This window comes from Phalaenopsis equestris, unplaced genomic scaffold, assembly GCF_001263595.1.
Source record: "Phalaenopsis equestris unplaced genomic scaffold, ASM126359v1 Scaffold000513, whole genome shotgun sequence".
Classification (NCBI taxonomy): Eukaryota; Viridiplantae; Streptophyta; class Magnoliopsida; order Asparagales; family Orchidaceae; genus Phalaenopsis; species Phalaenopsis equestris.
This window is the reverse complement of record NW_018164953.1, coordinates 814899-829210: the sequence shown is the minus strand read 5'-3', so window position 1 is coordinate 829210 and position 14312 is coordinate 814899. Positions and strand designations below refer to the sequence as shown.

At 37.6% G+C, this 14312-nt stretch overlaps 2 protein-coding genes across 3 annotated transcripts in view; one reads left to right on the top strand and one right to left on the bottom strand.

Annotated features, from left to right (window-relative positions):
* Positions 1-1486: 1486 nt before the first annotated feature.
* Positions 1487-3112, top strand: LOC110028560. Of its 2 annotated transcripts, XM_020730461.1 has the most exons (3): positions 1487-1938; positions 2014-2355; positions 2612-3110. In XM_020730461.1, exons 1-2 carry the CDS (start codon positions 1850-1852, stop codon positions 2348-2350), a joined length of 426 nt encoding a protein of 141 aa, XP_020586120.1. In that variant the 5' UTR covers positions 1487-1849; the 3' UTR covers positions 2351-2355; positions 2612-3110. The 2 variants fall into 2 exon arrangements, with proteins under 2 accessions (XP_020586120.1, XP_020586119.1); XM_020730460.1 differs by having other exon boundaries at positions 2014-3112.
* A 9613-nt stretch (positions 3113-12725) lies between these two features.
* LOC110028539 overlaps positions 12726-14312 on the bottom strand; it is a 4725-nt gene continuing 3138 nt past the window's right edge. The window contains exon 2 of the mRNA XM_020730436.1: positions 12726-13944. Coding sequence (XP_020586095.1) covers positions 12893-13944 — 1052 coding nt within the window. The 3' untranslated portion in view covers positions 12726-12892. The remainder of the gene's footprint in view (positions 13945-14312) is intronic.

Here is a 14312-nt window from a genome sequence, read left to right as displayed (position 1 = left end):
TATATATATATATATATATAAGTGGGGTGGGGGACATACGATTCAATTCTTAAGTGTTCAAATCTCTAACATTAAAATTTTAATTTTTATATATATTTCACTTTAAACATGAATGAAAAGGTATATTTCATTAGTTAGAAGTTAAAATAGTGGTTTTTTTATGTATATAAAGAGTTAACTAAATGTGTTTTGAATGATTTGTGTTCGCTTAAGAATTCAAAGGAAGATAGACGAAGGACTAATTAAATTTTTAAGAAAAAAAGGAACTAAATAAAAGATTTTAGGGAGCCTAAATCATAGTCTAAAAGGAAGTTAAACAAAGGGCTACTAAATCCTATGGAATATTTTTGAATTAGACAAGAAAATTAAGCAAATGACTTCTTATGTTCTAGCCTCTTTGAGACACTCATTTTAACTATAAAGACAATTCATAGTTTATGTAATATCTTGAATAATGTCATGAAAATTGTAGTTATGTTTTAAATTGTTTGATCTATCTCCAATATTTATTTATTTATTTATTCATTGAGAAATATGAGGGTCACATTTAGTTTTATTAAAACTAAAGAAAATACAATTAAAGTCACTTATACACACAATACAACACAAGTATCACAACAATATATGATGACTCAAAAAAAGCACAATAAGAACACAAATACAACAAAACAAAAACAAAACTGCTAAAAAAATGAACCAACTTCTAATAAGAGAAGCTAAGGCAGAAGGAGAAATACCAATCTATCTTCAAAACGGAAGGATAAGTAGTACCAAGTCTACGCAACACCAAGAAAAAAGATGAAAAACTAATCGGAAGTAGCATCAAACATCAAACAACATCAAAGTTAAGAATAGTCTACACATCCAATAGAAGCCTTAAAAAGAATCCCTCAATGATAGCCAAGTCCCCTAGTACCTGTAAAACTAGATGAAGCAAAACAAAGAATAAAGAAAAACTAAAAAAGAAAGAAAAGTAAAGAACTAAAGAAAACTAAAAACACAAAACGTAACAAGACCTAAAGAAAAACCCACACATACAACAATAAAATATAAGGAAAGATGAAAAAGTGTATAAAACTTACTTGCAAATAAACATTAAAATTTCATCTAGTTATCATTAATATCAGAATCAAATGATTATAAATAATAAAAAATATGATCAAACCTTAATAAATGACTAGAAATCATCAAAACTTTAAACAACTCATCTTAAACAGAAAAGATCATTGATACAAGTTCTTAAAATGCTGAAAAAAACAATCAAATCAGCAAAGCAGAGAATCAAAAACAGAAAGTTATGAACAAATCTGTAATTCAACTAGATAAACAAACCAAAACAAAACTGCAATGAAAACAATTCCAGAAAACAGAAGAGAAACAAGAAATCGAGCAGATAGAGAACAATAAACAAAACATATCAAACGAGGAACAATCCGAAGGAAGGACTCAGTCCAACACGTTGGCTGCCCAGCAATGGCGTGTCAGCCTAGCAATCTTCAAATTAGCCAAAATTTCCACATTTTCCGCACCACCGAATGAAAATTTCTCCTTCTCCTTCCAATCACTGTCCACCATCTTTCATCGGAGGGTCGGTTTCCTTTCCCACAATCGAGCAAGTCCATACGTCTTTCCCGCACGCTTCAACCTGAAATCTAACCCGTCAACCACAAGCAACTTTTCCTTTCCACACACCTGCCACTCTGCTTAAATCCACCGTCCGTGTCGTGATCAACAGCCGTGATTCTCCCAACAACTCCTCCCCTACTCCCTCTACTTAAACCCCACAGACGATCGATCGAAGAACCGAACCGCAGTCAGCGACCGACAAACGGAACCAGAAAACGAGACCATGGCCTTCTCCATCAACGCCTGCATCAAGCTCTCCTCCTCTCCCTCTCCCCCTCTCCCAAACCCTTCGCCTCCTTCTTCCTCCCATTGGTAAGCACGATTTCCAGCCACTCCTGTTCGAAAGCTATCAAATTTATTCGATTCCCGCTAATCTGTTCCTTACAGGCCGTCGAGAAGCAGAGAAATGGTATGGCGGCGAAGCACCCTGACGGCGGCGGCTGCGGCAATTGTGACAATTGGGGCCGCTGCAGCAATCGAAGAGCCTGTCGTGCTGCCTGCTGATGCCGGCGATGCTGCTGCGGTGCCGGCGGCGGAGCGGTGGAGCGACAAGAGGAAGTGCCCGCCTTGGCACGCCAACTCGCTGGAGAACATAATGCCGGAGAATCTTCCCCGGCCGCTAGCTCGCCGGAGTTACGATGGTTTCGCGGCTTATGGTGATGCTCCGGCTTTGGTTGGAGGGGCGCTTGCACATCGACATGGCAGGGACTGCTACTTGTTGTAATGAATGTAAGAATTTACAGATAACTTTTCATGCATTCCTATGTATGGAAAGTTGAAAATGGTGTGATTCATTCTTTCAAATATAGATTAGGATGCTTAGAATTTAAAAATTAATTTGTTATGAAATAACTAAATGCATAACAATTGGGTGGTCTGAATGTTAATTTCAGAGCAAATTAATGTATAAATGTAGATTTGCTTGTATTCCCATTTGTCGCATTAACATAATAACATTAGGCTGAATGGAAGGAATAAATTGTAGGTCCGGAGCTTCGATGCAATCTACGTCTAAGACAACGGTTTCGATCCATCAAAAATCATTTTTTTTTTCTTTCATTCCTTTCGGTATATCGCAGTCCTTGTTGTTAGATATTATAGTCTTTAAATTTCTTTTATTTTACCCTATTTAAGAGTAGTTTAGTCTTTTTACTTATTGTATATATATTTATCTTTTACCCATATAATACGTGCTTCTTAATGCAAATGAAACTCTAGCCACTTTTCACTGTCTCCCATCTTTCTCCTCTTCTGCCTCTTCTTCTCTATCTCATTTTGCAAATCTTAACACTTCTGTGCTGCGGATGCATCTTACATCCGAACTCAGGACAGCAATATTTTTTTTTAGCATGAAAGCCATGGCGGGACCCGAAATCATTAACCTGTACTACAAACTGTACAATTTCGCACGTTTTTTGTACTACTGGAAAGACATTTGGTACTGCGAAAAATCTTTTGATACAGCTCATGTTGGTCTAATAATTTAATGCTGACTCTAGTTTTATAAATCTTATATATAAGATTAAATCATAGCCAACAGATTTTTTTTTTTAATCTAGAATAAATTTAATTGTAACTAAACCTAAATTTTATTAATGCTTAAGATATCAGACGCTTTGGCCATTTCAGAAATATTGTTCTATCTGAGTGGACTGCTGATAAGAATTATTAAAAGTATTGGTGAACTGATTTATGCAATTTTCCTGCGACAGTGGATATATATAAATGTTTATTAAGTATACCCATTCTGTGTTATAGAGCTGTCAATTTGGCTTCGTGTTCGGCTCTGTTCGGCTCTTTAGTAAAGTAAACGAGTCGAACATGAATAAATTTTTAAAGCTCGGATTATGAACGAGCTGAACAAGAACAGCTCTTTGTTCGCTCATGTTTAGCTCGTATTTAGCTTGAAATAAAATAATAATAATAATAATATGTTACATACATTTATTTATATAATAACATATTATATATATTCATATCTCGATTTAAATCACAATTGTTTGTTTGGTAATGTGGTTATGCACTTTCATTTGCATTCATTTGATTCAAGTTCAAATACACTTATTTTTTTTTTTTCAGTTTAATTTTAACGAGCCTAAATCGAGCCGAACACGAACACGCTGTTCACGAGTCGATTTCGAACATGAGCCAATTTCGAACACGAGCTATTTCGAACGAGCCGAACGCGAGCCCAGCCTGAGCTCGCTCAAGCTCGGCTCGTTTACAACCCTACTGTGTTATTGAATAAAATCTGTTTGTACTGCATAGAAGAAATTTTGTACACATCAAATGGAAAAAAATAATAACAGAAAGTAGTAATAGTGGTGAAATGTTCTGGAGTCCAGTTGGAGCTATGTTGTTCTGCATCAATCCTCCCCTGTTTTATAAAGATTCAGGCTTAATGCAAATTGGGTGGAATTTCTTTGGATGGAAGATAAGCATAGATATTGGATAGATTGAATGTGGAGGAAAAAGTCAAGTGTGGTGGTTAGTTTATAACATATGCACTGTCATTAATTTGTTGAGCCATATGGGACAAATCAAATTTCATGTGACTTAATTTTGATTATGTGCCTGGGGTGAATCAGCCGCACCATCACCTGATTCAAACATCTTCCATCTCTTATGAATATTTGCCTTTTGTTTGTGCATAGCGTTAGACTCCAACAACTTAGAGTGAACCTCTTGTAAATGTTTGGTAGCAATAGTGGCCACTTCTCCAGTTAAGGTGCTTTTTCATTTCAATAAAACTGTGGGATCAAGTGTGAGATTTGGAGGCTTAGTATAGACAAGGGTGAAAGGACACCTATCAGGGGATTAATTTAGAATGGAATTACATGTAAATTCAACTTGACCGACTTTGACCCACTAATTTAGATGATCTAGCTCTTAGCAATGTCAAATGTCTCCTGAGGTGTGCTTTACCACTTCTATTTGCCCGTTCATTTGTGTGTAAACCCACTCGCCCCCAAGCCTATGAGGGAGCATCAAGCTCACAGGGCATGCACCCAAAAACATCTGGAGCGCAATTTGCATGTCACAGGGCTTATGCCCCACCTATTAATCAAATATAAAGGGAAATTCCTAATTCTGCAAACTTGCCCAATTCACGTCGATTCAAGGTCTCCTGCATGCAGTCGATCTCCCGCAACATCTACTTCCTCCCTCGTAGGCAGAGTAGTAGAAGATCTCGTCGTCATTTGCTTCGTCCCTCCTGCAGCAGGCTATCATACCGTCTACTTCGTCCTGCACGAAGGAGCGTCTAGCAGACGATCTCGCCGCCAAGCAGGTAGAAGATCCCTCCCAGCTTCTGCTTTGTCCCTCCCACGCGAACCCCCAGCTTCCTCTCCGGCGGGATGGTAGATCACGCTCGCATCCCTCAGCCATAGTTCCTGCTTCTTTCCCGCAGCCCTGTCGCTCTCCCACAATCTCATCCCGATTCACTTAGTTAAATGTTTATATTGTTTTACAATTTGTATTATATTACACTGTAGCTACAGTGAGTTTATCTAGTTACAGTGATTTCACTCACTGCAGATACAGTAAACCATAGATTTAGTTTTCCAGGTTAAAAATTTGCTAGACTTCTACCTACAGTGAACGGCAATTTTGTCAGTTTTTTTCATGTTTGAAGTAAACCACAATTTTTTTTCATGTTTGTAATTTGATAGAGGTGGATTTGATCTCCTCCTTTTTTTTAATGTGTAAGGTCTTTTACTAACATGTAATGGAATTGGAGAATTGTGTGGCCGGTAGTTGTCGTACTAGTAAGATGAACTTTGCATGGCAATATCCAACAAGTTTTCCTAATGAAAAATATTTCATATGTTTGTTTTGCAATCAAGGGTGTGGTGGAACAATAAATAGGATAAAACAACATCCTGCCGACACAAATGAATGCATTAAAGCATGCACTAAATCCCTGCTAAAGTTCAAGTGAGAAGCAAGAAAGAATTAGAAGAAGATGCGAAAGTCAAATCACAATGTGACAGTGTATTATGTGACATTTTAAGTATTGCAACATATACTGGTGAAGATCAAAATGATACCAATTCATCATTATTTGACTCCTCCTAGAGACAACGTAGAGTTAGAGGTCGCAGAGATTTTTTCACGACAATTCAAGCAAGGAATTCTTCTCTAAATTCCAAGTAGAAAAAAAAAACGATAAAAGAAAAGAAGTATGCAGGGCAATTGGCAGATTCTGCTACTCAGCTGGATTGACTTTTATTATTGCCAATGACCCATATTTTTTATCTATGTTTGAAGTAGTTGCTAATTTTGGACTTGATTTTACTCCGCTTACAATGCATGAATTAAGAACTTGGATATTCAAAGATGAGTTTTCTATAATCAATGTGATGTTAGATGAGCATAAGAAGACATGGAGTGAATATGACTACTCAATTATTTCAGACAGGTGTACAGATGGAAAAAGTAAAACTATGATTAATTTTCTTGTGAACAATCAAGCTGAGACTTCTTTTTTTCCTTAAATCTTTGGATGCTTCAAATGCTATAAAAAATAGTGAGTTACTATTCACTTATTTAGATGACATGATTGAAGAAGTTAGAAAAAAAAAATGTGGTACAAATTATAATAGATAATGGATCAAGTTATTTAAATGCGAGTAAAAAGATAATGGAGAAAAAACAACATATTTATTGGATTCATTACGCAGCACATTTTAATGACCTAATGCTAGAAGATATCGAAAAGTTAGAGATTCACGAAAACACACTTACAAAAGCAAAACATGTTGTTATATTCACTTGTGAGTACACATGGGTTTTTGACTTGATGAGATCTTTTACAATATAGAGAGAACTCATTCATCCAATCGTCACACGATTAGATATTCTACCCTTCAAAGCATTCATAAGAAGAAACAACCACTTCAGTCAATGTTCCCCTCAGAAGCTTTGTGTTCTAGTCAATATGCAAAAAAGATAAAATATATAAAAACTCGAGCTGTTATTTTGTTTTATCCACATTTTTGGGGCCATCTTGCTTATTTTATATGTTTACCTATTTTTATATGTGTTTTACTTTTATGATATATTTTTGCTGATATTATGAAAAGTCTCTTAATAATTTTTTTTTATTAAGCACAAATAATTTATTTTTTTGCCATTTAATATTTATATTTCTTATTTTTTTATATTATGAAGCTTAAGCCCGACACCTTAGGGCTTATGCCTTTAAAAATATTGGTGGGTAGTTTTGAGAACTTGTCAAATACTTCCACAATTGGTTGGTGCGGTTTGATTGATTTGTCCAGGCCAGTTAATTATCTTCAATCTCTGATAAGAAGGCTTTGTGTCTCTGTTTACACCGTTTTGGTATCAGAGACATGGCTGAATCCAGTAAACATCCCGTCGATGACTATGTAAGTGATTGGGAAACTATGCGAGCTGTGCTCGCTACCCTTACCAGAAAGGTGGAGACGATCAAGCACGGTTTCCTACCGTTCGCAATGGAGATGCGATCAGAGTTTCAAAATCTATGGAGCGGAGATCTCTTCCCACCGGCAAACACACTGATAAGCTTGGCAGTTGTACCGACGATGAGAAATTTCAATCCAATGAATCCAGATCGGCGACGTTTTCAACAATCTGAGTCGGCCTTCCCTAATGTCGAAGTCGACAAGGGCCAAAATTCGCGACGCAAGCCGAAGTCATGGAATCCGACTCCGACAGTTAGAATCAAACATAGGGAAATCATCCTATCCGAAGAAGATCTTGGAATCAGATGCAAGGAGAATTCAAGATAAAATTAGATATACCCTATTTTGAAGGACATTTACATATTGAAGACTATTTGGGTTGAGAACAAGAAGTAAAAGCATTCTTTGAATGCATGGACATTTTGCCGGAGAGACAAGTCAAATACGTCGCCTATCGATTGAAAGAGGGAGCAGGGGCGTTGTGGATCCAATTAGTTTATACCTGCAAACGAGAAGGGCGTAGGAAGGTTCAAAGCTGGTCTGGTATGAAATAATTATTGCGAGGTCATTTTCTTGCCACAGATTAGGAGCAAATTCTATATCTACAATATCAGAGATGTATGCAAGGTGATCGAAATGTAAGTGCCTTTACGAAAGAATTTTATAGGCTATGCCATAAAAAACATGAATGAAACAGATCTAACAATTGATTGCTCGATGTATCGGTGGCTTGAAAGAATCAATTCAAGAAAAATCTAAAAGAGTTTTGTTTGGTCGCAGTCACAGGCTGTTAACTTTGCTTGTAAAGCAGAAATTCAACAACCTTGACAACATGAACCTTAATATTTCCATCATGGATCCATCGACTTCAATGTGGAACAAAATCGGGGAGTGCTACCTCTCAAACAAAATGTTCTTCAGGGTCAAAACTGTCCCAACCAACCCAACTTGATAGAATCCAGATTCAATTTAAGAACCAATTATAATCGTGACAACACATATCAAAGATTAACTCCAGGAAAATGCTTCAGGTCTCTCCAACCCGAGCATAAATCTATGAATGTCCAACTCGAAGACAACTTCAAGTGCTAGAAGGAGAACATGACATAGAGGGCAGCTATGGGTTGTCAATTGTGTCGGAAGATGTGGAGGATTTACAAGCCGGTAAAGGAGAATTTATTTCCTGCAACTTAGAAAAAGTATTGCTCGCTCCTAGCCGTAATAATTGTACTCAAAGGCATTCTATATTCAGGAGACAATGAACCATTGGAGGTAACGTATGTGAACTTATCATTGATAATGGTTTTACTGAAAAATATTGTTTCATTAAAGGTTGTTAAAGCTCTTTAACTAAAGACTACAAAGCATCCTCAATAGTATAAAATTAGTTAGGTGAAGAAAGGAATTGAAGTGTCGATTACCGAAATGTGCGAGGTTTCATTCTCTATTGGAAAATCATATCATTTTGAAATTCTTTGTGATGTAATAGACATAGATGTATACCATTTTATCTTGGGCCTTCTTTGGCAATTTGATGAGGGGTGTGGTATGACAGCCGATGTAGTGCTTATATTATTGAAAGGAATGACAAAAAATTGAGTTTTTTATCAGCCAACATCAATGTGGAAGTTATCCCTTCTGATTCAGTAGATTTTATTTTCGTGTCAGGGAACTAATTAATGCAAGACTATAAATTGGAAGCTCAAATGTATGCAATCCTGTGTACCGAACAATAGCCAATAACCAAAGAAGTGTCAAACAAACCGCCTATTTTAGTCGAACAATTCTCTGATTTAACTCCAGCTGATTTACCAAATTCATTACCTCCAATGCACACCATTTAGCACCAAATAGGACTTCCTTCCGGGCTCCACATTACCGAATTTACCCCACTACAAATTAGGCCCAAAGAAAAAACAAATATTATAAGAGATGGTCGATGATTTACTGCAGAAACAATATATTAGGCATAGTTTGAGTCCATGTGCCGTGCTGACATTAATTGTACCAAAGAATAATGGAAAGTGGCGAATGTGCATCGACTAGTCATCAATAAAATTACAACTAAATTCATTTTCCTATGCCTCAGTTAGAAGGCCTCTAGGAAAAATTATGTGTAGCTAAATTTTTGTCCAAATTGAACCTACTAAGTAGGTACCATCAAATTCAGATCTGACCTTGTGATGAATGGAAGACTACCTTTAAAACTCGTGCAGAATTTATGAATGACGAGTTATGCCATTTGGACTGTGCAATGCTCCTAGTATTTTTATGCATCTCATGAATGAGGTTTTAAAACATTTCCTCGTACAATCTTATGTTGTATATTTCAATGATATCTTAGTGTACAGTTCATCCTTACATGAACACATACAACATCTTACTCAACTTTTTAATACCTCATGCCAAGAGAAGTTATATTCTCAATCTATCCAAATGTAAATTTGACATAACTAGTGTTCATTTTCTGGGTTTGTTAGTTCCATGGGTAATAAAATTGATCTCGACAAAATAACGATTATTCTGCCTTCGCCCACTCCTAACTATATGTTTGAAGTTTGAAGGTTTCACGGATTAACTAATTTTTATAGAAAGATTCATCAAAGATTTCAACACATTGATAGCTTTGATTGCCGACTATTTGAAAAGCAAGACTTTCTTGCGGGAATCAGAAGAACAAGCAAGTTTTGACAATATTAAGACCGTTTTGTGTAATGCTCCTATTCTAGATGTTTCGGATTTTGACAAACCTTTTCTTGTTGAAGTAGATGCTTATGTTATTGGCATTGGTGTAGTTCTATCTCAAGAAAATAAGCCCATTAAATATTTCAGTGAAAAACTAAGTAGCACTCAACAATAGTGGTCTACATATGAGCATGAATTGTATGCAATGGTGAGAGCTCCCAAGCATTGGGTAACACTATCAGGTTCACCAAGAGTTTGTTTTATTTAGTGATCATAAATCCCTACAATTTCTGCAATCTCAAAAGACACTCAATTGAGTGCATGTGCGGTGGGTTGTCTTTCTACAAAAATTCAATTTTATGTTTTAATAAAACATAAAATTGGTTGAAGTAAGAAAGTAGTTGATGCTCTTAACTACAAAGTCAATTTGTTGGTCTCCTTACATACCTCGATTGCTGGGTTAGAAGCTATCAAATATTAAAATGCTACCGATACAGACTTTGTCAATCCTTACATCGGATTATGAGAAAGTTGCATGTTTAAGCTCCGATTGTAAATTATTTTGTTAAGCAAGGTTATCTTTTTAAGGTAACCAATTATGTATTTCAAACACTTCTCTTTGCACTCATTTAGTTCAAGACATGCATGCTGGAGGGTTGGCAACACATACCGGTCATGACAAAACTATCGTTATATTGACGACTCGTTTTTTTCTGGCCAAAATTAAAAAGAGATGTAAATCAATTTATCGAAAATGTGTCACTTATCAGACTTACAAAAGTAATGTTCAAAATACTGGTTTGTGTATGTCATGATCGGTTCCTGAAATGATTTGAGAAGATTTGAGTTTGTATTCTGTTTTGGGACTTCCGAAAATTAAAAGAGATTTTAATTCTGTAATGGTAGTGGTCGATCGCTTTTCTAAAATGACCCATTTTGTTCCTTATAAGAGGACCTTCGATGCTCTTAATATTGCATGACTATTCTTCTTGAATATTTGTTGTCTCCAAAGATTACCTGAAGTTTTGCATCGGCTCATGATGTTAAATCCATGAGTTACTTTTGGTGGGAATTGTGGAAAAGATTACATATAGAACTTAGAATGAGTTCAACTTACCATCATCAAACTGACAACCAAACAGAGGTCGTTAATAGGACTCTTAATAACATGATTTATTGTTTAGTTGGTGAAACTCACAAGCAATGGGATGAAATACTTAGTCGAGCAGAATTTGCATATAATTCCGTGCCAAACCGAACAACAGATAGGGCTCCATTCAGTTCAGTTTATACCAAGGCTCCCAATCATACTATCGACCCTATGATCCTCCCTCAAGCTCGCAATAAAACTGTTGAATCGATGGTTACCAATTTCACCACAATGATTCATGATGTCAAAGATAAGCTTTCTCAAAGTAACCAAGTATGTAAATCATTGGCTAATACTAAATGGCGCTTCAAAGAATTTAAGGTTGGATATTTAATCATGGTCCATCTGCGTAAAAAATGATTTCTAACCGACACTTATTTTAAATTACAGCCACACAAACTGGGCTAATTTCCAATTGCTTAAATAATCAACGATAATGCCAATATCATTTCCTTACCCCCGAAATTGAAATATTTCACCAAAATTCAATATCACACATATATACGTATAGCATCCTCCAGATGTCATTGCCATTTAAGAACTTGAGATGAGTTCTTCTGAAGCGAAGGGGAATCTGGTGTAGTCGAAGGATGGATTAGACCGAAATACATTTATTACTTTCCTTTTACTTGCTTAATAGTAATACTCAATAATACTTGCTTTAATAGTTACCATAAAGATATTATAAAAGGATATTGGAAAAAATTGTATGCAACTTTTTCCTGATTTCACCAACCAATTATGTTGTTCAGCTTTATCATTTTTTGTTATTCGTTTACCTTATTTACACCACCTCCTCTATTAAAGGGACTTAGGGTTCACGGGGGAATAATGGTGAGAAGTGCTAAATTGTACCCTTAGTCTTTTTCTTTCTCCTCATCTGATGCTAGTGAGATTTATATTCCCGTGGAAATAGGCGAATCAACTTAACGCCAAATCATGTAATTTTTTTTTATTTGATTGTTGTTGTGTGAAATTTTTTCATTTTCTTATTATTTTCGAATAACATTTTTTATGTTCAGGAACACCCAGCTGATAAAATCGCTCGGTGTAATTGTTGATTGTTCAATTACCCTATGAACAATGTTCATATTGCACTTATAATATTTGTTCCAAATCAATTATAATATTTGTTCCAAATCAATCCGCAGAAATGATTCATTTCTGAACCAACATTTGATATTACCCGTTCTTATTGTCAAAGCTACAACCACCGTGCAATTGCCTTTTAACTCGCACTCTCACATATTTGCCTTGTTTATAAACTGGAATTCACATATATTCGAAAATGTTTTCCACATCTTGTTCCAAATCCAAAGTAATCCTCAACATGCAAATAGCCATTAAAGAAATAAATGCCCAATTTAATACAAAATTCATGCTTTCTATCATGGAATTCATACCTACGATTAGCTAAACTATCTGTTTGAGAAAACTACACTTCCTCACAATCGATCACTACTTCAGTCCAAGACATTTAGCCGTCTGCCTGCTACAATTATCACATAACGTTTACACAATACGAAGACAATAGATTCCACCATATTCAAATCACAGCAAGCTGCAGAACTCCACTGCTTCTTCACAATTCTACACAAATAAATACTAAATGTTATAAATAAAATGTCATGACCATCAATTTTAATCACGAGGCCCATTACACATACAGTAGCCACAAACAGCATGCCAGCAGCTCAACATGTTAACTAAAATTTTAATCAATATATATTTTTAGAGCAATATTTTAGCCACCATAAAATTTCCACACGCATTCACCATTCAACCCTAAAAAAAATCCCCATAAGTTCGTGATTTTATTTATATGTCCTTAATTTTTTTATCAATGGTTTTATAGCTAAACCATTACTCGAAGTCTCGTCCTCAAAGTCAGAAATGAATATTACGTGCAGCATTCGCATGTGTGAATTGATGATATTATCTCGATACCACTAATTCACATCTAACTTCTCCACATGTAATATTTTTACCAAAGCCAGCGGCGAGCACTCGCACTCGCCGGCACCGACCGCACGCTAACAAGGAGCACATCATCAACCACCGGCCCACACAGCGCGCCGTCGCTTCTCATGTGATAGAATGAGCTCTGAAACACGACATTAGTCCTCTCACCCACAGCACTAAACTTTAACACCGCCCGCTTGTGCCCGCCATTCCCTTTCGACTCGTACGGTATCTTCACTGTCTCCCTCGCCGCAAACGCCTCAACAGCCATGCTCCCAACACACCCATCCCCCGCGTCGCCGACCGCAAACGTAAGCGCATACTTTCGCCCAACCACCGTCCTCACCGTCTGCGCAATCGCGCTCTCCCGCCCCGCCACCAGCTCCACCGCCCTCCGCCCCTCCGCCACCGCGAAATGCGCGGCATCGATATACTTCACCGCCTTAAGCGACACGATTTTCCACGCGGGGAGAGGGGAGTGGTCGTCCTCGATGTTGGGCGGTATTATGATTCCGTAGCTGGAATTGGGGAGGAAAAAGGGACCTTCTTCAAAACCGGGATTTTTCAGAAGATTTTTGTTGGTGGGTCGGGGGGGATAGAGCTCGCGAATGGCGACGGCGTCGATGAGGGGACCGCAAGCGGGATCATCCTCGAGGCCGGGGTTGTGGATGACGAGATCGACGGGGGATTGTTGGGCGAGAAAGGCCCATGCGTAGGAATCCCAGCCGCTGCTGCTGTAGGTGGTTTGGATGGGGACGAGGCCGGAGTAAGGGGTGAGGGAGATGTTGAGGTGTTCAGACTGAGCGCAGGTGCGGGCGGCGCAGAAGGTGAGGGAGTAGCGGAGGGAGGGGGTTAGGAGGAGGGATTGGCGGATGAAGGCGTCGTTGCCGAGGCGGACGGCGTAAGAGCCTTCGGGGACGACGAGGAGCATGTCGCCTTGTTTGTGGCCGGAGGGGATGTATTCCACGAAGCCGGAGACTTCCCATTGGGGGATGGCGCGGCGGCTGCGGATTACGGTGCCGTTTAGTTCCGTGGAGTTGGGGCCCTGCTCGAAATTGCCGTTCGGAAGGAGCCCTGTTTACATACATACCAAACAATTCTTATATATTTGCATATCTAACATTCGGAAAAAATTTGCTTACGTGTACGCATCTCTGCGTACATGATAGTGTACACGAGAGTTATATGGGAGTTACAAGCATGTACACGAGAGTTACATAGGAGTTACAAGCATGTATAATTGTTACAGCGGAGTTACACGGTTACACGGGATTTACACAACAGGAGGTTACACGGGAGGTACAACAGGTTATAACCCCCTAACTCTGATGTAACTTCCATGTACACTATTAAGTACGCAGAGATGCGTACCCCTTGACGTACGCAAATTTTTTCCCTAACATTCAAAATTCTATATATATATATATAAAGAATAATGGAAA